This window comes from Corvus brachyrhynchos, unplaced genomic scaffold (genome assembly GCF_000691975.1).
Source record: "Corvus brachyrhynchos isolate BGI_N302 unplaced genomic scaffold, ASM69197v1 scaffold101, whole genome shotgun sequence".
Classification (NCBI taxonomy): Eukaryota; Metazoa; Chordata; class Aves; order Passeriformes; family Corvidae; genus Corvus; species Corvus brachyrhynchos.
The window spans coordinates 16,289,543-16,315,837 of record NW_008237239.1 but is presented as its reverse complement, the minus strand read 5'-3'; the positions used below and the strand labels follow the sequence as shown (position 1 = coordinate 16,315,837).

Here is a 26,295-nt window from a genome sequence, read left to right as displayed (position 1 = left end):
GAAGAGCAGTGTCCTACTGCCAAAGGTCTGGAGCACCCAGTCCTGCCTGCTACCTATGGCTGCAGGTTACTGCACGTAACGCAATGTACGTGCATTTGAACTTTGAACTGCTGTCTCCTGAACAAACTGTGAACTCTCCTTTTCCTCCTTCTATCCATGTATTTATGCAGCCCCACAACCACGGTTTTTAGGTGCACATCTGTCATTCATCACAACTGGTGGTAGTTTTTACTTCTGCTGCCTCATCTCACTTGGAGCTCTCCCACCATTTCATTCCTTTAAACCACTCAAGCATTTGCCCTCTTCAATTAGTCCCTTAAAACTTTCCTTCCTCTTTAATCTTCTGATTATTCTCTCATTAGTGCATTTTGGGGTGCTCTCAAAGGAGAGCAAAATGAAATAAACCTCTTTCTCTCCACAATTACACTGTCATGTTCTGGACAACTTGTAAGAAACCAAGCCAAGGCACAGACTCATAATGAAGGTAACACCATCAGGTTTCACCCTCTTCTAAAAGGGGAAGAGAGTAAAACTGAATATACAGCCATAAACCATAGGAAATTAAATAGGTCTCTGCAAATGAAAGTTGTCTGTGAAAAATAGTTTCCAGGTTTATGGTTTTAATTACTACATAAATGAATGGAAAACAGGATTAAGGAATTTGCACAATTGTTACACATCATATTTGGAATCACAGCCTTTTACTTCAGCTACAATACCATGAAGGCATAATCCAATAAAGTCCAAGTGAACTAGATCCAAGTTCTCCTTGATACTTAATTTGGTAGACAAAAATCTGAACTCATTCTCCAGCAGCACTCCCATGGGACTGAAACATGCAATATCAGGGTGATTTTGCAAAGCTTCCTCGCTTAGGCTTTGGATTTTATGATTTGCAGCCATTAAAAAAGTCTATGACTTTCAGTTTTTAAGCTTTGCTCATTCACTAACTCTGTTTGTAAACAAGATTTCAGGCACCAAGTGAACCATGGACCATGATCTCCTCTACAGGAGAAGTGCTCTGAGTTGATAAAGCCATCTAAGAATCAATCAAAGCGTGCAGAGGAGCAGAAGTGTTGGGACCACTCTTGTGCCCTTTCAAGAATCCATTCATGCTTGCAAACACAAAAGCTTGGTGCTTTTCATTCACAGCTAGAGTAAGCCTTTCTTTTTTCCCCTCCTTCTTTTTCTCGTTTTCCTCTTACTGCAATGCATGTTGATTTTAGCCTCAGCAAACTGCCCATGAGTGACTGTTCTTTACATGCCTTCATGTAAGTCAATTATGCAGGTAGAATTTAGCCTGCTGTACCAGCTCAGTCAAGCTCTTCTTCTGCAAGCTTAAAATTCCCCTGACTCCCTTCTCCTTCACAGGCTTGCTCTTCATCTCCAGCTGAAATGATATTCAGTAAATATTACACTTGCAAGGTAACAGGTCTGGAATGTGAAGCATCTAGAGCTCACTAGAGTCTCTTCTTGGCATCTCCTATGTACCCTGTTGCCTAGTGCCAAACAGTATTTGACTGGCTTTATTCAATTCAAATAAAGATACTGAGTCCCAGGACTGTACAAACCTCTTAAAAATAAAAACCATAGTTAAGAGAAATGCATTCTAAAAAATGCCTTCTAAGAAGTGCCACTAAGAGAAGATACAAGTGCTACACTCCCTTTTAGAGTCCCCAAAAAGAGCAGCATCTCAAATAGACCTTTCAGTCCGGACTACACACTTACATTTTTGTTATCATCCTTCACAAATTAAAGCCAAGAGAAAGAATATAATGGATGGTTTCTCATGCTTTGTCCTGTTATAGGATCCTTGCCTGTCACATTAGGAACTGCACGACAGCAAGGACCAACACGGGCAAACTTCTGTTCATCTATGCTCAGAATAGCACTGAGAGCCAGCTGATATTGAAGAATAAGAACAGTCATAAAGCAACAACTAAGTTCAAATTCTCTTTATAATCAAGCATTATTGATTGGCACCATGCAGCATAGCTTGGCAAGGATAAACTCCAAGCATTTCTCACCTTCTAACCTAGGGCTGTGTCCATACAGGCTCAGTCTTGACTAATGCTAACTTCCAAGTGCTCTGTTCAGAACTGCAGGAAGCCCTAAGGCTGGACAAGCTCTTCTGAATTTAACATTTGCTTCTACTAATTAACTGTATGGATTAGATGCTTTGTGTCAGCACAAGAAGTCAGAAAGAGCATTCCCAGCTTCTCTCCCATGGGGATGCAATGGCTGGCCAACCCAAGAGGTACAAGCTCTGAAAGGTGTAACTTCACTGATTTACATGCAGGCTACAGGTCTGTTTGACCTTGGGACAGAAAGTTATGCCTTGACAACCTAATCCTCAGAAGCCTTGGACCAAAATGCAGATTCTACCTGTCAAAATTCAAAGTAGAAGCAAGCAAAATGCCTTTGAATCTGAAAGGGCACCAATACTCATCACAGACCTTTATCCAAGAACCTCTTGCTAGTAGCAAGGTGTGGGAAGACCATGGCTTCTCAGACCCTGTTGCTCCAACTTGAACTTTTCTTTTAATCCAGTGCTGGAAATGTTCTAGATACTTATGACTAAAAATGTTTTATTTCAACAGTCTACTTTTTACTCAAAACCACCTTTTTCCAGTCTGATCTAAACTGTGGCCTCCAGTCTTTACTGGTCCAAGCACAGTAAGAGTGAGTAAACACTGGCCATTCTGAGCAAGCGAGAGCCTCCCCAGATCACACCAGAACAGTGATACAATTTAAAAAATTCTAAAAAATTAAGAATTATTATTGCCATAAAAACCTAGTCAAGAGTTTGAGCCTTTTGAGTTGTTGTATTTCTTGCTGCTATTACAAAAATTTGCTATTTCCAATGCACTTAAAAAAAAAAGAGAAAGAAAGGAGAAGGAAGAAAGAAGGAAGAAGAAGCAGAAAGAAGAAGCGAAAGAAGAAAACAAAGAGAAAAAAAGAAAAAAAGAAGGAAAAACAAGAAAAGAAATAAAAAAGAAGGAAAAATAAGGAGAAAAAAAAGAGATTGATTTTCTGAATAATTTCAAGTTAACATAGTAAGATGTCCTAGATGGTTTTCTGAGTCTTAAAACCATCCCATTTCAAATGTTGGTTTATGTAAATCTGGAAAGTTGCCTTGTCTGGAGTAAAATCATATACAGACTGAAAAAGGATTACGTTTTTTTTGTTACAATATATGCACTTTTTGTATTTTAACCTTCTAGTGTCTCAGGCAGAAGAGAATTGGGAGAGTTGGGAATAAGGAGAATGGGGAAGGCTCCGGTTCACTGCAAGGGCTGCTGCAGGTACGGACTCTCTTTTTGCATTGCACAAGGCAACTCGGGGCACTAGAGACACGAAAACGTCATTTTATAGCGCGGCCCCTCCTTGTGACAGGTTAACACATGAGGACATGGCAGAAGTTCGTATCATAGTGGGCACTCAGTTCTCCTCTGTGCTATTCATAGCTGAGTGTTCAGGTTTACAAGGCTAGACTAGCTTTCCTGTGTCCAAATAAAATAGCTGGATTGACCCAGTTGGATTTTCCAAGGGGAAGATCAACATCTTTCCCCAAAATACTACAAATATCAATCACTCTGCGTGCTGCCACCTGCCTGAGATTCATCTGCAGGGAACTGGCTTTTAGACAGACATCACCAAGACTGAGTTCCTGATTCCTTTTTCCTTGGTGAGCTTTATCACACTGCCGAGGAGACACCGTGATAACAGAACTGTGGTGCAGGACAGTTGTGCACCAGAGGTACCTGAGTGACAGGTGTGTGCACACACACCTCGAGCAGGTCCGTGGTATCACCAGGACAGTGGAACTACACCCCAGCTCAACAAGAGATTGCTTATTGCCTCCTATTTTAATGGCAGGTTTTGCTCAGTTCATTTCAACTCTTTGCCTCCACCTGAAGTTTCACCTATTTTGCTTTAAATTTTACAGTAATACCCCCCAAAATTGGTTTTATATTGGCAAGCAACTTTACTTTCTGCTTTTTTAGGCACGCATAAATGTTTGAGACAAAATTCTCTAGGAAAAGAAGCGTGCATACAAACAGACGCACTTATATGCACATGAAGAAACAAAAAATATAAAAGAATATGTTTCAGACTAACAAAATGACATCCAACTAAATATTAGAAAAAGATGTTCTGACCATTTATGATTCAGAAGAATCCAAAACTAACGCAGACTCCAGACAGAGATCACATTCAGTGAAAGAGCTCCACAAATTGCATCATACAACACCATGACTCCGATAATGAATATGGATAGCAATTACAGGGTCAATGTCTGCATTTCTTAAAGATCAAAACAGACTAGGAATGCCTCAGCAGCTTCTTGGAATAAGCTAAAGAATGATTTGAAAACATGTTAGTTCAAAGGAGCATGAAAACCACGGTGGCTCTTCACGGCAAGTTTTAAGTTTTCTGCTCTACATGCATTATTAGTCATACTTCCTACTGGTGCGGCTCTGCAGGTATTCAGCTGTCCTGTGCCTGCAGAAGCAGGGCTCCAGGAACATCTTCACTGCTCCAGTCATATGACACTGACACGAATTACACAGGATACTTAAGCTTAAGGACCATTTTCAGAGGAAACATGGTGGTGGAAAGCGGCTGTGAAACAGGGAACTGGGCAAAAAGTTTGTTGCTGAGTTGGGTGTTTTGTTTGAAGTACTGGTTGCATACCCTGGAGGCAGAGTCCTCCTCCACAGTGATACAACAGAACAGGTGACAGTGAAATATCACACCTATTTATACAAAGCATAGAATGCTTCAGGACTATTCAAGCTCTCCTCAACCCAAGGCTGACCCTCCACCAAAAGGAAAAGCTCCACATTTCAGAGGTGAAACTTCAGAACGAATTTGTCTTCAAAATGCACACGTGAATTACATCAGTAATGAGGGGACATCTTTGTCCTGGCTCTGTATCCCTGACACACAGGTACTACCAGCACCTCAGGATCACAGACACAAATGATAAGTATGGGACATCAGCTAACCACCCTACAGTCATACCAAATAACAAAGAACAGTTTTTTGCCATTTTCAAATTTACACAACAATAGGTTATTTTATATACACAAAAGTATTACTAGAAGGCACAAAACCATAGGAAGAAGTATTCATAAATATTAAAATTACTGTGAAAAATAATTTTAAGAAATGATTCAACTGCAAGGACACAGCAAGACAAGGGTTGATGGTATATAGCAGATAAATGAATTTGAGCCACTGAGACTTGAAGCAAAAAAGAAAACAGGAAACGTAAAAAAAGGATAAGCTCATGGGCAAAGTAACATAATCCATGGCATCAAATACAGGCCACTGGAAAAAAATAACGCTTGGAAGTCTCTAACAATCAGAGGAGATGAAACACCACTGTCCTGGAGACCTGGGCAGGGTACTGTGCTAGCATGAAACTTGAGCAGTCCCCATCCAAAGAACAAAAGCCCAAAGAATGTAGAAAATTATGTTTCTCATAAAGATTAATTGTATGCTCTGGGATAGCAAACCTAGCCAACATTGTACACTCAGTCAGAAAGATGATACAGCTTTATTTTGATTTCTTGAAAAGAGTATGGAAAAGTTAGTTCTTAATTCATTCAGATATTTCAAAAGAGGCCTGAGAGAAAATGCTTAGAAGTTATTTTCTCCATTCTTTTCATAGCTTCCATTTTTTTGAAAGGGCATCAAATCTGAATTCCATCTGAAAAAGGAACCAAAATAATAATGAGAGAGTCACAGCTGAGCTTTGTTCTTCTCAACTGATAGCCTGCTGTAGGGAGTTGAGTAAAAGATACTACAGAGTACTACTGTACATACTACAGGTACTACTCATCATTCCTCAGATTGATTTTGAAAACAAAAAAAGGTATGATCATGACACTGCTTAAATTTGACAAGTGACTTTAAGATACAACCAGCAACTCAGTTGGCTGTTTGCAATATATTTCAGTAGGATTCCCAAACTTTGTCCCACTTCTCTGAGTACAGAGCAAGCTACAAACCAATTAAAAAATCCAGCTGGTGAACCAGGGCCACAGCACAGTGTGTAAAAACCCCAGACAGAGACCACGATCAGAGGCAGAGATCCAGGCACAGTCTCTCTGATGCAGACCTTCAATCCCTCCTTCTTCTACCTTTCTTATACAAGCAGTGCAGCTCTCGTGCACGGCCTTGCGTGCAAGGGACTATGGACACCTGCACATTTTTCTACAGTTACCTAACCTTCTGAAAATACCTGCCACAAATTAATGCACTACTCTTACAATTAAGAAAAGATAATTTTAATTACAGTGTCAAGCACTAGAAGATTGGAATGAAGCAATCTATGCTATCTATTAAAAAAATAAAATAAAAGGGGAGGTGAGGGAAATAAGGGGTAGCGAGAGATAAAAAGACGGAACAAGAGTGGAAAAATATTCAAACAAACAATTTTTTAGCACCTGGAAGAAAACAAGGAGTTGAGTAACTGCTCACATGGCCTTGTCAGAAGCAATTAGTGTCCAAACAACCTGAAGTGCCTTCAGGACTGGATAACAAACTTTACAAATAGAGGAGAAACCACAGATGACATTTATCTTGACTTCAGTAAGTTTGGACACCGACAAGCCCGTTAGCAAATGAGAGAAATGGGATCTAGACAAAAACAGACAGTGGGTAGGCTGCAAGACTGGAAATTGCCCTGAGCCAGCAAGTATCAGTGGTTCCTAGTTAAAACAGAAGCTCTACCCACCTAGGTGCTGCAGGGGAATGAGATTACTACTGAGCTATCGAACACAGACTAATAAATTGGGTTGCTCAGCCAAAAAGACACTACTGAGGGTGTTATGTAAAAACAACCCCCAGGTATCTAAACAGCTGCCACAGAAAGCAGGGGAATGATCCATTTTCCACATCCATGAGGGATAAATCCTGAGTAGCTCTGAGCTGTGGCAAGAAAGGTTTATTCTAGGCATCATCAAAACCTTTAGACAACATGATGCATAAGGCTGCACAGGGAAGCTGTGGTGGCAACTGGAAGCCTTTGAGGGAAAGGTTACACAAATACCTATCTGGAGTATCATGGCTACAGTCTACATCCTCTAGTAATGCAGGACCAGTGGAGCAGCCTCTTCAAGTCCCTCCAGCTCTTTGTTTCTCCTGTGATAACTGTTGGCTGAGATAAGAGCTGGCAAACAGCTCACGTTCTGGAACAAGCTTTAGGAATACACCTGCTGATACCTCCATGTGTCAGACATACTTATGCAAAGTAATTCCAGAATGTATGTCATCAGATCAGGCCCCAGAGGGTGCAAATCAACACAGGAACTCTACTGACCAACACACTCCTCTCCAGCTGTGCCCAGTATGCTACAAGGTAAGAACAGCTGGGAGCACGGGGCTGCAGCCACCATGCACAGAAAGCTCCCACTGCAGTCAGAGTGAGTGCCAGGCTTCTAAGACCCTTCCTGCGGGAATGATTTTTACAAGATACTAATTACACACATACAGACCAGCTAAGTTAAAAATTTAACAATGTTTCTTCGAAGCATTCTGTTTCCTGGGTAATGCACTTGGAAGTCTACTGCAACTATCCTGGAAATAACCGATAAATCATAACAGCTCCTTAAGTTAAAGAGATAAGCCTTGTGCTAAAGGAATTTATACCAGGATACTTGACATGTATAATAAAGCAAGTATAATGAGTAAATTCTCTGTGGTATTAAAACCGAGTTAGTGCTTAAAACAATGCAGTAAATAATTATAACTGATACTCCGATCCCTGGTTGCGAATTCCCCAAACTAGGACACTGTGCTGTATGACACTTTCCTCCACTAGTGATTCATTGTCTTGGGATTGCTTGTTATATTGCTTGAAAAGTTATATTCAGTGTGAAGAGTGATGGCAAATTTTTGTAAAATTACTATGATATGCTTTTTTTTCCCCTTAGTCTTTGGCATTATTTCATGCTAAACTTTGAACTTGCTCCTTTCATTGATGTGCATTTGAAGTTTAAGGCAAAACAGTCCAATAGCTGAAGCCAAAAGTTTGACCTCCATTATAACTGCTGTAATCTTCTGGGAAAATATCCTCTTGACTCTAATTTCTCTTTTCAGACTCACCATGCTGCTGATGAGAAATAATAGTTATTGGGGCTGTAAGGCCAAGATTAATGTCTGGCCCTGAATAAAAAAACCAACCCCAAACCAAAACAAAAAACCGACCAGTAGCACTGAATGAACACATGAAGTTTCTCCATTTCTCATGTACGATCACTTCCTAGATAAGCAATCTGGATGAGATGATGAACACTCTCACATGAAGAAATATTTAAGATCACATGAAAATCTCTGGTTTCAAGCACACATGCCTTTTGCAGTGTAACTGATAATACCACAGAGCATCATTATCTGACTTGTCAGCTTAAATGGGAAGGTCTGTAGGTCTGGGAAAAGTACTATGAGATCAACAGTGCCTCACGCACCAGGGCCCTGATCTCTCACTGGGACTTCAGCAACTACTGTAATACAAGTATTACAGCATTCTCCGCTTTGCCTCAGTTGGATAGTGTTGTTAGATGGATGCAGCATGTTTCTATCAAGAAATACTTGGCTGCGCTTCTAGAGGAGTGAAATGATCCCTGTAAATACATGGACAAATTGTGGTTGGCCCTTGGCTCCACACATCAGAAAACCTCTCTGTCAGCAGCTGCAATATGGGGTGAAAGTTGGCTGATGCACTAGAAGGACCAGAATGGGAGCAAAGAAAAGGATCTCTGTTACAGGAGCTGTGGAGAGCCCTGACTCACTAAACATGGGCAGTTACAGCCTCCCCAGCTGGACTGTTCCTACCCATAGATGTTTTACTTAGCACCTCTCAATAACACGAAAGGGGGAAAAAAAAGTAATATCCATAGCGAACTTCTTTCTCTATTTTTCACTTTTTCCGGCATAGAAGAACAAGACTGCTTTCACACAGATTTTTTTCGTTTGGTGGCTTCAATAAAAGTTTAAAGCTCCTTGTCAAAAGCAATGAAAAGGTTACAAACAACATAGAATAGATGCTAATGCCCTTGAACTAAGAGTGCTCATGCCCACCTGCTTAGCTGTCAGTACCCAAAAACACTACCACTGCTTCATAATGCTGAAAGTAAGATGGGTATTTTTGTATGTACTTGAGGTTAACAAAATCTCTAAGGCAGAAGGATCCCAGGCTCTCATTGCATTTCCAAATTCCAGTCAGGGACAGAAATTTTTACCAGAAAGATTTTGGCAGAGCAAATGCCATTTGCGCAGCACACAAGATGTATTTGCTCTTGATGGCATTGGCTGCTTTTTGTCAAGTCAGCCATCAGCAGTTTCTGCATCCAACTGCAGGATCATGAACTGCAACAATCCAAACTAGAAGTTTGTAAAGCTCATCTCACCACACCTAGACTTTCACAAAAGTGGATAAAACAAAGCCTCAGACAAATTGTTTCTTCCACCTTTGAAAACAGGTGGGAGCATGAGCAAAGTTTCCTCATGACACTGGGGCTTTGTACAGATTTGAGATTTCCCATCACTGTTGGTGCAAGTGCAGGAATCAGCTCCTCAGGTGAGGAGCTTTGTCACCAGTGGTAAGTCAGTCATGACTTCAAGCCAAGCCATGAACCTCTTACCATTTGCTGACTTCACTTAAGGATCATAGTAACCAGTACAGATACAGAGGAATGTATCACTTAAAAAGGTGGCATGAGAACCCCATGGCATCTCCAGGTATCACTGAAGTGCCTTAGGAAGAAGGCAAGCAACAGTTACAGATTTAGGCAAGTCAGACTTGGAGGCAAATAAAAGAAAGGCTTCTCCACAGGAGTAATTTTCACACTGGGACCTCTTCTGAAACGTGTCAGTGATGAAACCATAAAAGGGGATAGATACTTCCAAACTTTTTCCCAGAGGTTGAAAAGAGAAGCCTTCTCTCTTGTATATTTCTGATAAAGGCCCCAGCAATGAAGACCAAGGAATTAAGTTTAATTAGATTTTACCAAGAAACTTGCAACATTTCACTTCAGAGAATACTCCAAGAAGTAAAGCATTTGCAGTGTTGCTGACAGCAACTTGTCTGCAGGAGCCCAAAGCCAGAATGCAATGCACTCCTCCTGCCCAATACTTAATCTCTGCAACAGGGCTCAGGTGCTGTGCAACACTCCAAACATACCAAGAAAGTTGGGGGGGAAAAAAAAAAAGGAATCAGAACATTCCAGCACATCCAAACCTAAATATGCTAAATAAAATGGAATAGGATAAACCATAGACTTAGACCCTATTTTTAACAGAAGAAACATATGTGGATGATTATACAAAAAGGACACTCACACCAGGTGAATAGTGATGGTGACCAGACACATGGGAGCACCCATCTTGCCTTACTGGGTATTCAAAATTGCACACAGAAACTTGTGCTGGGGTGCCCAGCACAGATTAGTATTTTTAACCTATTGCTGTTTATAAGAGCAAGCTGCATTTTCTGCCTTTATAGCTTTTTTTCTATACAAGTGGGCCTCACTAGTTAGCTATTCTAACTGGAAGACGTAGCAGTGGTCAGGAAATTTCAGGACTGCCTTGCAGAGAGTGGAGGAGATGAAAGCAAGTCCCACGGCACAGGCTCCATTCCTCTCGCCCCACCTCTGCCAGGAAGCGCTCCTGTTCCCCTGGCAAGCAGCACAGCTGGCTGCCTGCTCCTGCTCAGCCAAGGGTCCAGGGAACAGCCTTTCCAAACTATTCCCTGGCTGAAGGAGGAAATGAAAGCAAGTTATTTTCAAGAAAAGCGGATTGGATTGTCCAACCCTTTCACTCTGGGGAGAAAAAATAAAGAAGAAAAAAGAATTATACAAGAAGTAAAAGTGTAATGAAGAAGGAAAAGCAGAAGAAAACTACATTGGTTTTTTCAAGATTCACAGACTCAAAGCACAGGCAACACCATCTTTAAATGATTAAGATAAAGACAGCAGACAACAGATGAATGCAAGAGAGAGAGGGAAGTGAAAGTTTTAAACCACATTAAAATTGTTCAATCTTTCTTGTTTTGTAGCAGTAATTACAATTAAAATGATTTACACCCTGGTGCAGTGCAAATCAGGAACAGAGAAGCACAGAGACTTTAAGCCTCTCTTAGAAAATCTCTGCAGCCATTAGAAGTGCCACTAGCTGCCTGCATGCAGGGAACACACACCTGCCTAGGCGCCCATGTAAAGGTGCTCAGCTTTCAACTCCTGCCTCTACTTTTCACTGCAGCTAGCCCAGGAAGCTCCCAGGCCACTTCTGAAGATCCCTAAAATGCTTTGTGTACTCCTTGGGAAACATGTCTGCTAGCTGAGCCCAGAAACTACTATAGAGATGGACGTGGAAGGATTAGAAGGTGCAGCACAGACAGGACAGGACAGTACAACAAAACCTGGAGAAGCTCATCTGCATGTCTTCATGTACAGGTAGCCACAAATCCTCCTATCATGGAATCATGAGAGCATAGAGAGGATTAATGCAGAGTATCTGGTCATTCTCTTTTAGACGTTAACTTGTCAAAAAAAAAACCCCAGATTGCTCCATGAAGACACTTGCTAGAGTTAGCTCCAATTTAGTGCTAAGAAGATGGATTCAATGAGAGTATCAACTCTTGTTATTTAAGTACAGATAACCCTAATGCCCACGTCCTTTTACCGAGTCACAATTACTAGGATGACTTACGATCATTGTGTCCTCTACACTACTTTTAGCACAGGTGAAATTTCTTAAGGGCTAGTGAAATTTCTTAAGGTTAAGGGCTCAGACCTCTGGGTGGGGTAGAAGAACACATCCACTAACTACTTTGCACATGGAGTCACCAACTGAGTCAGTGACTTGGAGGTCTCCCATGTCTTGTGCTATTGAACATGGAAAAGAAACCCAAAAATATTATTTGCCTTCCAAAATTATGGTTTCTGGCAAGAGAACTAACTTCACAGCTGGAGTGTCTGGCCCTTTGCTTCTCCGAGGGAAGAGCTGCCAATGGTGCAAGCCCCAGATAACCCATCACCACCCACTCTGCAGTCTGGAGCAGTGGGTGGCACTGCTTTTGCCAGCACGAGGGCACCACACTGCCAGGCCACATCTTTACATCTGGTTCCTGAGGAGATATGGTGACTCTCTGATGAGCTGGTTTCTACAGAACCCTGGTTTTAGGTTGCTGGCACTTCAAGAGCTAGGCAACTTCAAAGGGCCAGATATAAGTACTGATTTATTTTTAAGACAGAAGTGAGGTGCTTGACACGCAAGATCCAAAGCTTAGGTAGAAGTGATCACCTCGTGGTGATCACTTCAGGAATCAGGAAGTCCCAAAGAACTGAATACATATGGGTTTAGTATTATGCAGGAGACACTCATACAAAGATGATACAATGATGAGCTGAATCAACTGAACAGAAGTGTTCACAGAGAAAAATGGACAGGATAATGGACTGACACTTAGCTTGCTGGACAAGTAGAAAGATACACAATCAACAGATGAGACCACGCAGGTTAGAAAACTGCCTGTGAACCATAATGAAACCATAAGAATGCCCTAACGTAAAAAAATGCAACTATATATTACCAAAAAAAAGTAAAACTAAAACTAACAGCTGCTGAGAACTACTATAACATCAGAAAATAAAAACTGCAGATAACAGATGAGAAAAAACAAACAGGCGCACCAGTTACATGGCCAAGATACTTAGAGATGAGATTTACTTAAGTGTCTGCAAGGAAGCTTAACAGTGATATTCCTCCATTACATAAAAACTGTTGAAATAGTAGTACAGAAATATGAAACATATTTCTGTAGATAAAAAGCCAGGCAAGTACAAGATGAACAGATTTTTTCTTTTTTTTTATTCCAGCAGCAACTCATAAGGTCTTAAAATAACATTGTAAAATAAGTAAGACTGGATAACTTGCATAAAAACTTTTTAAAGAGCTGTCCAAGGAAGAATGTAAATTATTAAAACTAGCTTTCAATAAATCCTAAACAGTGAAAAATACCATAAAGATTTGAAGCAGAATATAACTGTTCATACACAAACCTAAACAGGCAATCTGTGATATTGTACTTACAGAGTCACCCTTGTACTGATCTCAGAAAAAATATGTGAAGTGTGGGAATGAGAATGAGCTCAGAGGAACTAAGGGAGTATAACCCACACCCACTCCAGGAAAACAGATCCCACTGGTCTGTACCTTAGTGAGTGACATGGGTAGGTAAGAAAACTGTTTTAATATCATGTACTTGGGTAGCTGCAAGACACTTAAGCTGGTGCTACATTATGGCTTCATTAGGAAACAGAACAACAGGATAACAACGGGGCCAGGCAGTAAATGAATCAAAGCCTTACATTTTCATGAGACTTAAAATACAATGGTAGACAGCAAACCATTATTGAGAGGAAAGCATCCACAAAGGTCCCATTTTACTGTACTCTACTATCTAATATTTTTATCCATTATCTGGAAAGAAACTAAATCATTACTAACCAAGTGCAGATTTAATAATGATATGGATGTGCCAAATAATGAAGAAGATGCACCAAAAATACAGTGACTTGAATCCTGCATTACCAAGATGTAAATGTTTTTCAGTATGGAAATGCAGCCGTAGGACAGAGGAACTGGACTATACTTACAAAGTAAGTGGCTCCATCCTGATAGTCAACACCTCTGAAAAGAACTTGGGAGACACCCTGGTGGATAATTACCCAAGCATGAATTTTAACTTCTCCTTGTAGAGCTCCTGGCAAAGTTACTGCCCAAGTTAGCTGCATAAACTGTGTAGTATTGAATTAAAGGAGAGTTTGCAACATGCATGGAGCTTGATAATGACACAGCCACTCTTGAAATACTGTGTCCAATACTGTTGTCCACAGTCTCAGCAGAACATGAATAAAGCAGAGGAGTTTCAGAGGAGAACCATGAGAATAACTGAAAAGGCTAGGAAGTTATCTCGTGGAGCACAGCACACTTAACTTTAAAGAGATGTGGCTTGATCACAGTCTACAGATCTGAAAGACACTTGAGATTGGATAAAGCAGACCATGCAAAGCTCCTGGCTGCTAATTGCAGGGTCTTCCAGCAGCCACACCAGCTTACTCTTAGTCAGATCAGCTCCCCTCTCCAAAACTTCCATTTCCTGTAGGTACCTACAGAAAGCCCACAGATCTGACACTGGGTCTTCAAAATAGCAAGTGAAAGTTTAATAAACAAGATTCAAATCCTAGAACTTGAATCTAAACAACTTAAACCACAAAGATACCCATTTCTAGTCCGTGTAATTAATCACTGGAATAATTTACCAAGCCTGCTGTGAACTCCCTTTCAAAAAGCAATTAATTCAAAACACAATGGCCTGGAATATGCAGGTAGAGAGACCAGAAGACCATAATGAGGGCTTCCATCTTTTTTAACCTGTCCATTCTACCACAACTCAAAGCTTCCTAGAGCAAAATCAGTCTCATCCTTTCTAAAGCATGACATCAACTATTGATTAGCCATGAGTGTGAACAAACCAGGAACGTTATACCCTGAGAAGAACACCTCACCCTTGCTGAGATGAGCACCTCCTCCAGTTGCCAGGCAACATACAAGCTCAATAAGAAAGCTGCCTGCAGGTTTGGCTGTCCTTACATTAAGGCACTTTATATCCTGTGACATTAAAATATTGCCTTGTATTAAACAAGAACCAAACCGTTTGGTTTCATACCCTGAATCAAATGAAATCTCACCCCACCAGGACACAGGAAGTACCACATAGATAGAATACAAACCAAGCTTTTTTCTTTGCTTTAAAAACAAGCACACAAAATTCCAACAACGTGTGGTGGATGTTGAGTCCTTTCAGGCTTTGAGAAGTATACGATAGTAGTACAAACATGATACAAAACAGCATTCAGGACATTTCTTATCAGCAAAGCAGATTTAACTGGCTCAGTCTTCATCTGAACAAAAGGCTGGGATTCTCAAAGGCTACAAAGGAACCACTCCTTTAGGTGCTGCTTAAAATCCTGGCCACAATGACTCTTCTGCTTGCCTAAACAATGGCTGCACAGAATCCAGGTTCAACACCGCAGGAAAAAATCTGGAGTGACTTTACTGACTCAAATTCAATTGCCCCAGCTCTTCATCCATGCAAAAAAAAAAGTATCTCAAAAGTTAACTCATTATTTTGTGAGCCACTTAGAGACACATCAAGTCAGAGAGGCTTTATGTAAAACCACATGCACCTTCATGCTATAAGCACGGCTCCTGTTCCCAAAATACTTGGCTTTCCAGCTTGTAAACTCAGCATATATCATGTAGCAAACTGACTTTCAGAATGGTCCTCTCCTGGCTCCAGCTCTATGCAGAACTGACTTTTAAGATTTTATTGATAACATAAAAACACCTTGTTGGCTTAGCCCTGATGTTTCTTTACAGTCCACTGCACAGAGATTTGCCACATTCTTATTCAAAGCCTTTAGATTCTTCCCTGCTCTGGGCGCTGAGGTCTGATTTTGCACATGTTTGTAAGAAGCCTCTGGATGTGGAGCGATGAACTTCTAGACAAAAACTTGCTGTAGGGATGATAAAGATATATTATGGCATGTTTATTTGCCAAGACCTTTGCAGTCAGATGGTCATTTATTTTAGACAGGGGAAGATGTGGAATACCTAAGAATTACAGGACTTTAACTCATTCCTCCTTCTCTGCATTCTGCAGTTCTTGCCATATTGCCACCATATGCTGATCCCAGATGACATCTGCCAACAAACGATTCCATCAATAAAGCAAACTAAGGTGTTTATTTTCAAACGTGGTCTTTGTTTTTCAGGGCCTTATGCAGAAGAATGTCTCCAGTGGCAACTCAATAAAGGGGAAAGCACCACATTATGGTAATACACCCCAATATGTCTTGGAGATGTGGCCATTCCCTGAACCAAAGGAATGACACTTAATACCTGACCAAGACTTCTGCAGCCAGTGGAAAGACTTCCAGCATTTTCAGCAGGTTTTGGACCAGGGCCATTAATCTGGGGAACGTACTCTCAAAAGGCAGAAAAATGGAAAGGTTTGACTGTATCACATGTATAGCTGGCCCAGTGGCAAGTGTGCATGAGGCAGATTCCTTTCCAGACTCTACCTCAACAAATACACTTCCAGCCAGAGAAAATTAGGTCTCCCAATAAAGTGGGTAAATAATGGGACTGCAGCTTGGAAGGCGGCAAGTTCCTTCAGACACATGATATTGTTGTAACTCAGACTATGGCCACCTTCATAAAGATCTCTTTTTCTAGATTCTTTTGGGGCTCTTTTCTTCCCTGATTAGCAATGGGAATGTGAAACTTCCAAATACATGGCTCCTAGCACCAGGGAGAAATGCAAGCTGGAATGGGGGAATCCAGATTCAAAGAGGGAGAGAAAGGTCCGGCCCCCAACAATCTGTTCTGAGTCCATCCAAACCGGGCCAAAGCTGCTCACTTAGCTCCCTTGCTCTGCAAACTGTGTATCCTGGCAGGGAGCCTCTCAGTTCCTATCACACCACCAGATCAGAACAGCAGATTGATTTTCAAGAAAGCTGGAACTTGTTCCCCACTCACAGACCTAGAGATGTGTGTCTGCCATTGTAGGCTGGATAAACACGCAACGAGCACAACAGGCGAGACATACAGGCATCTTTCAGCAAACCTCAATGTTGAAATGGGGCTACTTCACTTCCAAAGCCTGCATCAAGAAAAATCTGAGCATAAAGCAGTGATTGGCACAATACATACACAGCCCTTACTCTGCCAGGGAGGCCTGGAGCCAGCTGCAACAGCCAAGAAAACTGGGTTGGATCTCTTGGAGATTGGGCGCGAATGAGAACATCAAGGACCTGCATAGATCCAACATTATCTCCAGACAGTTTACAATGTCCTATCATGTTGGAAAATGCAATGTATCATTTATCCTTCCCTGAAGGCAAATATCCCTCATACCCCCTGCAGGCATTTGAAGGAAGAAATGAACTGCACGTGTCAGTGGACCTGAACCTTGGCATCCATAAATCTTGCTTACTAGGCATTCATTAAGTGCTCTGTTTAACTTTCTCCAGTCAGCTGGATCAATTCCTGCACCAAAGCCTCAAAGCACAAAGTCCAGGAACTGTGATGCAAAGGGCAGAGCTGCCCCTCCATAGCCAGGGAGAGCAGAGATGCCTCTCAGCTTTGCTAGTCTGGGCCACCCATGAGACCAAGCAGGGGTGGGACAAGGAGCAGCAGCCTGTCCCAGGCTCTGGTGAACACCAGGCTCTGATGGCCACTTGTGCCACTGTTTCACACCACTGCTGCATCTGAAGAGCCTGAATTTGCAGCATTATTTTTACATGCCATCTGGAAGATGAAAAGTTTTGCAGGTGGTCTATTTCCAAGTGTACATCCTGGCAGTCCTAGAGATCTTTATGACTGTTTGCCCAAAGCCTGAAAGAAGTCATCTTATTCATACTGGACAATGCCCACTCAGATAAGCAAGGACCACTCTCTCAGTTCAGGGTACCAGAGATCAGCTGTAAACACAACAGCAGGCTCAGGATTAGTAAGTATTATTGTACAGAAGCCTTCATCAAATATGTGATTGTGAGGTGCTCTCTGACCACTTCAAAAGAATCAGTGCTGCTAACACCTATTAGTTTTTCAGCCTTCTGAGTACAAAGTTCATGCACAGGGTTGGGGGATTTTGTGGATTGTTTTTTTTTCCACCCCAAGGAATGAAAACCAACATGTTCTGATTCCTATCTTTCAATCATCACTATGGTAAAGATATATTACCGTCACTATTTCAGCTGAGCTAGCTGCTGAATTTCAAATGCTGTAAGTAAACAAAAACAAGTAAGAGAAGGAACTTCAACAGGCTTAGCTTGCCTTTTAAAATTCAAAGCAGGGGTTTAAAAGAGATGAAGCCAGGGAAAACACTGTATATTAACACCAGCCAAACAGGGAAAAATAACGAAGTTGTAAGCCTGAAAAACTGAAATGGAAAGAATGACAGATTTACTGCTGCATTTGTTGCACATAACCACTGATAGACTCTCCCCAGGAAGTGTTGAAATTACCATCACTGAAATGAATCCAGAAGCTAAAAATTAAATTATCTTTCCCAGAACATTCCAATTTGGGCTTTGGCAACAACAGCTGTTTCAATACTCTGAAATGTATGCACGCGCGTGTGTGCACGCATGCACACATGCAACACACCCTCAAGTACAGTATCCTCTTTCACACAAGACCTCCCTCTTCGTTTTCACAAAGTCAGACTGAACTCACGGTCATTCTACAAAGTCTTTGCTTCAAAGTCCCTGCTCAAATGCACAACTGTCAGATTAAGCAACCCATAAGGAGTCTTACAGCAGCTCCAAGTTATGAATGAATGGTTATTTGTGAACTTGCCTGTCAAGACAGATACGGTATTTGTCAGTGCAGTGTGGGTTAGATACGATGGGAAGGAGCCAGACAAGCAAAGTGAAAGGTCAGTATCACAACATTTTCCTTCTCTGCCCCTCCTCAGTTTGCCTAAAACTATGCCACAGCTTTTGCTGAAGTCCAATACAGTAGCCTATTTTCATGCAACTTACCATGCTTATTTGAAAAGCAACATTCAAGCTAGAAAAGCAAAATAAAACCGTGTGCAGAGGGAAAGAAGAACAGGAACATTTTGATGCAAGAAAGCTACAGCAGAGGGACAAATCCAAGACTGGCAGAAGACAGCACATCTTTAGAAATGTGGTGATACTTGAATCAAGACCACCCTGTAGAAGCTGAAATACAATGCATTATTTTCCTTGCATTAAAATGTAGTATTGCAAGGATTACAGGGTAAATCATGTTGGAAGTCTAACCTCCAGCTCAAAGCAGGGTCAGCTTTAAAACTTATATTTTATAATTTATACAGTTATTTTTAATAACCTGAAATTAGCATCACACTGTACTAAGTATTATGTAACAACAAAAAGAGGTTTCCTCCCTAAGAGGGATTCAGAGGGGAAAAGCTCAGTTCTACAAAGAAGATCCTGAATATGTCAATGAGCATCACACATGGAATGAGAAGCACTCCTCGCTCGTTGTCCAAATTAAAACCTGAACAAGGGAGAGATGTTCTGAAGAATCCTCTCCACACTCTCTGCCACAAATCTGCTGCAGGGATGCCTGTGAGGTCCAGCATCTCGTGGAAACAGAATGTGGATGCCAGAGAGCCCAAACAACACCACAAGATGTATTTCAGTGGAGCCTGTCTCTTCACAATGAGCGAGCAGTCTCTCTGCACAGCTGCCTAAACTCATCCAACACAACCTCCAACACAAGGAGCCAGAAGCTCTCCAAGTGGCATGAACTGCCATGTTCCCTTTGGAAAACCAGGTTGTTTTAAAGAATGCTATTTTACCCAAAGAAGCAACTTCTCTACTGTGGATCAACTTGCAGAGCACCAAAAACATGTAAAAATCTATAAAGACCAGACAGGTGTAACAAAGCCAGGTCTGGCACTTCATTTCTGCAAAGCCAATCCTGTGCCATTTGAGTGAAGGGAACCACAGCACTGAACTGCCTCACGAGTCATCCATAAATTCAAACACAACTGGTCACACTGGAAGGAGATAAAACACAACCCTTGACACTAAGGGTTTTTTTCCAACATTTTATTGTCTTGTTACAGACAGATCTTTGAGTTTGTCTTGTAACAGACAAATCTTTGAGTTTCTCCTCTATACCTTGCAGCCATATGTCCTGTACAGTCGGGTGCCCAGCTGCAATCACTTAACACAGCACAGACAGCAAGGACAAGCACGGGGGAGATGTTTTAAGAAGAAACATTGCTGCTTCAGATTGACTACTACAGGAAGCCAGCTGATAGTGATGCTGGAGCTAGGCACCAACTATCCACAGCACAGACTGAAGGGGAAGCAAGCAACAGCCTGTGGTGGAAGGCAGGGTGCAAGCTTTCCCTAAACAAATGACCAAACCAATCCTTTTTATCTAAACAAATCAGCAGAAACATCCGTAACACATTATTACATTAAATAATACCTGGGGAGCATATCATCCTCAAGCTAAAAACTGCTTGCTTGAAAATGTGCTGCATGTGGTTTCACAACAGGAATGGAAACATTTGTGTGTCTTCACTCATGACTCGTTCTGTCACCACACCCTGGGGTTCCTCTCTTTATCTGTAATACAGGAGCAGTCTAGCCCATCAGTGCAAAGGCAAAAGAAGCCAGCTGCCCAACAGGGTCAGCCTTCTTCAGGATCACTGAAGAGTTTCTTCTTTCCTCTCTAAAACATGCTGTAAAGCATTTCCTTTTCACTGGGCTCCCATGCCCAAATGACAGATTTCACCACAGTGAGAGGGATTTGAACTGTCTGGCTTTGTTCATCCCTGCAAGTGCACCATAAACCGGGCCCCAACTCAGGAAGCTAATTAGGCATACACAGAGCCTTAATGCTAATGAGTCTGTTCATGTGTGTGAAGCTCTGTGCATGTTTCAGGGCTGTGCTGAAGAAGTTCACTGAGAATGACAGCCAGTTCTCTCATTCACCCTTTTGCTCAGCTCTGGTGCAGGCAGGAATCTCAAGCTGACAGTGAAATGCTGGAAGTAGTAACTTCAAAGTAATCCAGCCTTCCTACAGTTCTCATGCAGAGCACCAAAGAGGAGCAAGGCTAAAACCAGTATCTAATGAAGATGATGCTCTGCTTTCTTCACTCAATCACCTATTCACACTAGACCTGCAAGTAGAGCCAGCAAGAGCAGCACAAGCTCCGGGCACTCCCTGCACATCTCCAGCCACGAGCAAAAGACAAGGGCACAATTCCAGAAAGGTCTCTGGGACTATAAAACAGTCACACTGTCAGTGGCTGGAGGGTGGGGAGCAGCAGGGGCACTGCTGCATATTCACCAAAAGGGCTTTCAAGCACTGGAACAGGCTGCCCAGGGAAGTGGTTGAGTCACCATCCCTGGAGGTACTTAGAAGTATAGATGTGGCACTTAGGGACAAGGCTTAGTGGTGAACTTCACAGTGCTAGGTTAACAGTTGTACTCAGATGATGTTAAAAGTCTTTTCCAACCTAAATGATTCCATGATTCTGTCAAACCTACTCAGTCACCAAACTACAGTGAAAAATGCCTCTTTAAAACAGACACAAGAGAGAAATTCCAGGAGGGCTATGGAAAGGACTTGGGAATATAGCCCTGTATTTCTGTCTTTTAGCTCATCTGACCTTGCAGTGTTAAAGACGGGGGGTCATGGGTATTTAGTTTTTCTGTAGGCTTCATCCTCTGGAAGAAACTCAAGGACCATGTATCATTCCATACTGGCTCTTGGACCTTCCCCCCTGCTTCCCAGCTTGGCACCCTGCTTACAGTAGAAGTGGCTGGTGATTCAGAAGCCAGGCAGGAAACACATGTGGTGCTGCCCTTCATTAGTGCACCAGAGCATGTTATTTTATTATCCCTCGCAGTATGTAGAGGACTACTGTCTAGAAAATCACCCTGTGCTTTTCTAAAGCCATTTGCAATTTCCTGGGGTTTTCCACCTACAAAGATTGCATTAAGTGTCATTCATGAACAAGGAACAAAGAACTGTTCCCCCCATGCCTCTCCTCAGGAAAGCCTTCACACTGCTTCAGGTCCTCTCTGTACTGCAGAGAGTATGCCTGGCAAACACCTCCTCCTCCAAGAGGTGCTCCAGAGCACAACCATAGGTCCAGCATAGCTAGAAAGTTTTAAAATAACCTGTTCCTCCTGAGCCCGTTTCCATATCATTAATAACATGGGAAAACCTGACAGATTAAGCTCTGTGTTATGCTAAATGCAAACACACGTGAGCTGTTAACACTGTGGTAATGATGCAGTCAGTGCTGGGAGCCCCCGCAGGAGCTTCTGGTGCCCTGAAGACAAGGTACCCACATACCTGTAATTGCTGGTAAATTGAGTCCTTGTTGATAAAGTAGAAGCATGTCATTGTGCCCTGACAGCTTATAATGTTGTCTTTCATGGGGCAAATATTCAGCAGAACCATGGCCTATGTAAAGCAATATTCATGGGACAGAGTTCCTGAGAAGACTAATCCTAACAACCAGTGCAGGATGGAACCTCTGCAGGCTCCTTCACACTAAGCTTAAAACTCATGAAAAACCAGGCCCAAACCCAGAAGAACTGTGTTTTCTTAGGCTAATGAGTACTTATAAACCTATCTTCAAGAATGCAGAAAACGTAAAAGTTTACCTGCATTGGCCTTAAGCAATCATTACGAACCAGTTCACTGTCTGTGGTAAAAATGGCTTTGAATGAAGAAGATAGAATGGGCCCCTGCCTCCAGATACATGTGTTGCCTGTTTTTCTCAAGTATGCCAGGTATTCACCAGCATTACAATTTATAATCCTTAACTGTGTTGGCATTAAATTTCTGTTTACTCTCAGTGCAATGGCAATCATCACCTAGCTTAAGTATCAGGCCCTAGATATTCAAGGAAGAACTGGTAAGTAATAAGCTTTTATAAGCTTCTAATGTGATCCAGCATTCACAGTCACCAGTTTTAAGCATTTACTCAGGTAACTTTGCCTAGGTACAAAATTCCCAAGAACTCTCTGGTTTTGTGCTCAGAGAGCACCATACCCAACTTTCCTCTTTAGACTACTCTGAAAAACCTCTAATTTTGACTGCCACCTGGACTTCGGTGAGATTCAGGCTCATACAGATGCACACAGTCCTGAGTGCAAGGCATGCTTGACAGACAAAAGCTTTCTGTTTTCTCCAAACGTCTTTGTAGCATTCTTTTGTGCCATTTCTTTCACATCTGTTGCTTTTGGGTCAGGCAGTCCCTGACTTGCTGAATTTCCACCTATATCCCGATGTGTCTTTAACCTCAAGTGGACTCTCAAGCCAGATGCCCACTCACTTCCTCAGTGCAAACTATCAGTAAACCTTAGCACAACTTTAGTTTGAGCCTTAAACTAACAGCATGTGAAAAGATTAATATGAATAATTTCAAAACTAATCAGATCCCTTCTTTAAATGTTGACACAGTATTATTTATATCCCATAAATACCTTCTTGACTAAAATTCATCCCAGGAGATTGGCATCTTGCCAGTTCTGTTCATATTTACTGTATTTATACAGTACAGTTGGCCAAGGATAATATTTAAGACAAAATATGCCTTAGGGTATATACAATATCTCTTATAGTTTTCCTTTTAAATCTCCTCATTGCTAAAAATATTTAGTCTGAACTCTACAAAATGCCCCACGAAGACCTATCAGCGATCTGTAGTGATATATTGCTGACTATGAGTATAATTAGAGCATACTTGTAATACTTGGGTTGTAGTCAGTTACTGAACGCTAACAACTTGTGGTAAAAACTGAACCACTGATCTTTCCCATGCCTGCCGTCCAAGCAGCTTTTGACCTCCAGTGCATTCACACTGATCCCCTTCTCCCTCCTGCATCTCTCCAACACAGCAGACACTGTAGAGTTAAAAAAATCCACTCTGAAATCCCTAGGAGAAAGTGCCTGTGGCTGCCAGAGCTGCGCTTTCAATTTCTTCCTTTAAAATATGGTGGAGTGATTTCTTCCTTGCTGTCTTTTTTGGAAAGGTTTGCTCCATCCAGCATAACTAGAGAGCAGTGGAAAAACAGTTAACCTACTTACTCTGATGTTAGCGACAGCCCTCGCACAGTAGTGCTGGATCTGCTGCTAGCTGGCCCTCGGATCCCAAACGTCTGATGCACTCTGTTGGTAGATACCTGCAATCTCCTTCACTCTTCCAAAGCCTCTATCGATACTTCAGAACAAATCTGGCCCCTGACAGTGTTTCAAAAATAGATCCTCTTTTGTCAATACCATCCAAGTCACACACCACAGATATTTTAATTTTCTGGAAAGTATGCAGCTGCATTTTGGACTATTGGTTCTCTGTAGTTTGCTGAAGCAAGGAGAGAGGACAGATGTGCTCAGGACGGATGCGCTTTACAATTCTCAGAGACTCTCTATTACAGGGTCAGCTCTCCAAGCCAAGGCACTGCTATAGGTCTTCCCAGCCTTGGCCCAGAGGTGCTCCTCTGCCCTGGGTATGATCTAATAGGTCTCAAAAAGAAGTGCTGACTTCTACCAAAACCACCAGCAAAATAATACAGTACATCAACGTGGAAAACAAGCAGGACTTCTGTGTTCTTGCCACGGCTATGAATTGCACTGAACCACTCTGCTCATACCCACTTGGCTCCAAATATGTGGGTTTTTTAAAAAAAAAGAAAGTATTTCTTCCCCAAGGGTAACAAGGGTGGAGTGTATTTATCATGGCTATTAAGGATGGTGCCATAATTACAATAAAAAAATGGCTCTGACTGCCAGGATGTCCTGTACCTGATGTTGTCATTTAAGACTAAAGGAAGAAAGGGAGGCAGCTGCACAGAGCGTGGGGTTCAGCTACCTTGGCTGGCATCCTAGGACTATCACATGCAAGACAGAGCAAGCCCCAAAGCTACAACTTGCTAAACTAAAAATAAATAAGAGGAAAATGCAATTAGAAACTCTAGGATAAAGTTACCAAGATGGCTGAATTATCTATTTAAGCAAGAGCTATGTGCTTTTGAGAAACAGACAGCAAGTATATAGGGCATCAAGTGGTGGGGGAGGGAAGCGAGCTAAATGAAACGACTAGGGACTAGGGTTTGGTTATGTGAACGGTGAAGTTATTTTCTGCTTCTGGTATTTCACTTTCCTCGGTATGATGATGATCTAGATTCTTTTAAGGCAGTGCGGTGCTTTTTCTTTCTTTCTTTTTTTTTTTTTTTCCTATGCACATAAGCTTCTCTACCAAAACAAAAAGGCACGTCGTTATGATTATTAATCACTCTAAGTGGATTTGGTCAGCACAAAGCATTAGTACCCTTTCTTTTTTTTTGTGCAAAACGTGGCATGGATCACCAGAAGGTCGTTAAAAACAGCAAAAGGCAGACGGGCTGAGACAGGTTCCAAGAACCGAGGCTACCCAGAAGGGAAAAGTTTTTCTGTACCTGAAATGAAAAGTGCCCACGAACCGAAGGGGGAGGCTAGCTAAAGTGGGAAGAGGAGGGAGGAGGTCTCTGTCCTCTCTGAGCACCAATGTGCATAGCAGTCTGCGGGACAATGTTCTGCAGGGGCACAGACAAGACGAGCTGGCGACCTTTTTTTTTTTTTTTTAAAAGACCTCCTTTTCTTTTCAGTTATGGAGAGATGGAAACCTGCCCGTTCCAGACACTCCAAGGGAAACAAGAGCAGTGGAAAGATATTGGCTCTTTCTGGAGGCTGTACACGGGGCTGCCGGGGAGCTAAACCCGGTGCTGGGGAGGGAGTGGGATCCCGGGAGGAGGGAGCTCTGCTCAGGTACGTAGTGGTGGGCGCCAGAGGCACCCTGGGGGATTCCTGGGTGACTTCAAAGGGGTCTGGAAACCTCGCGAGTCTGGGGCAACAGGTGACCCCCCCAACAAGTCCCATCCAGTCTTATGCATACCCCGTCACCTAAATTAAACCCTAAGAGCCTCCACCTAAGCGATGCTGAGGATGACAAGCAAGCCAAGCAAAGAAGGCAGATTACGATGCTTGGGGGTGCTATTTAAAGGTGCTGAGCACCGCTACGCCTCGGGGGCGAAATTACGCACACATGCACAAACACAGAGGACTTACTTTCGGGGTAAAAAGGCTGCATGTCTATTTTGTAAACTTCTTTGGCATAATACTCCTCGTCGCTCCTCTCCCTCTCGCAAGTGGCGGCTCTGTGGTTGGCTTTCTCCTGCAGCAGGTCCCTGGTGCTGTTGTAGATGGAGATGACCTCCGGGGGCACCTCCTCGGGCTCGGGGTACTCGTCCGGGGGGCTGGTGAGCTTCAGTTTGCTCAAGATCTGCCCCCGGATTGCCTCGATCCTCTTGCGCATAAACTGATCCATGTCGAGGGTGCTGCAGGTAGACAGGCTGAGAGCCACGGTGGCCAGATCCACGGTGAGGAGCACGCTCAGGAGATAGCAGTGCATTTTAAGTGTTTAAATACAGCGCCCCCCCCTCCCGGAAAAAAAAAAAAAAAAAAAAGTGACTTTAACAACGAACGACAACAAGGAAAAAATAATCAAAAAATAAAAGGGGGATCTGTGCAAACAAAGGGGAGATCTGCAGACAAAATGCTCTTAAAAACCGGGCTGCGAGGGCGGCTCTCAATCGGAAAACGCACGGGAGGCGCCAGTGAAAAAAACACCAGTAATAATAATAAGGGGAA

At 42.3% G+C, this 26,295-nt stretch overlaps 1 protein-coding gene across 1 annotated transcript in view; it reads right to left on the bottom strand.

Moving 5' to 3' along the window:
- TGFB2 (transforming growth factor beta 2) overlaps positions 1-26,289 on the bottom strand; it is a 60,823-nt gene extending 34,534 nt beyond the window's left edge. The window contains exon 1 of the mRNA XM_008630341.2: positions 25,714-26,289. Within this exon, the coding sequence (XP_008628563.1) occupies positions 25,714-26,056 (343 nt within the window). The 5' untranslated portion in view covers positions 26,057-26,289. The remainder of the gene's footprint in view (positions 1-25,713) is intronic.
- Positions 26,290-26,295: the final 6 nt, after the last annotated feature.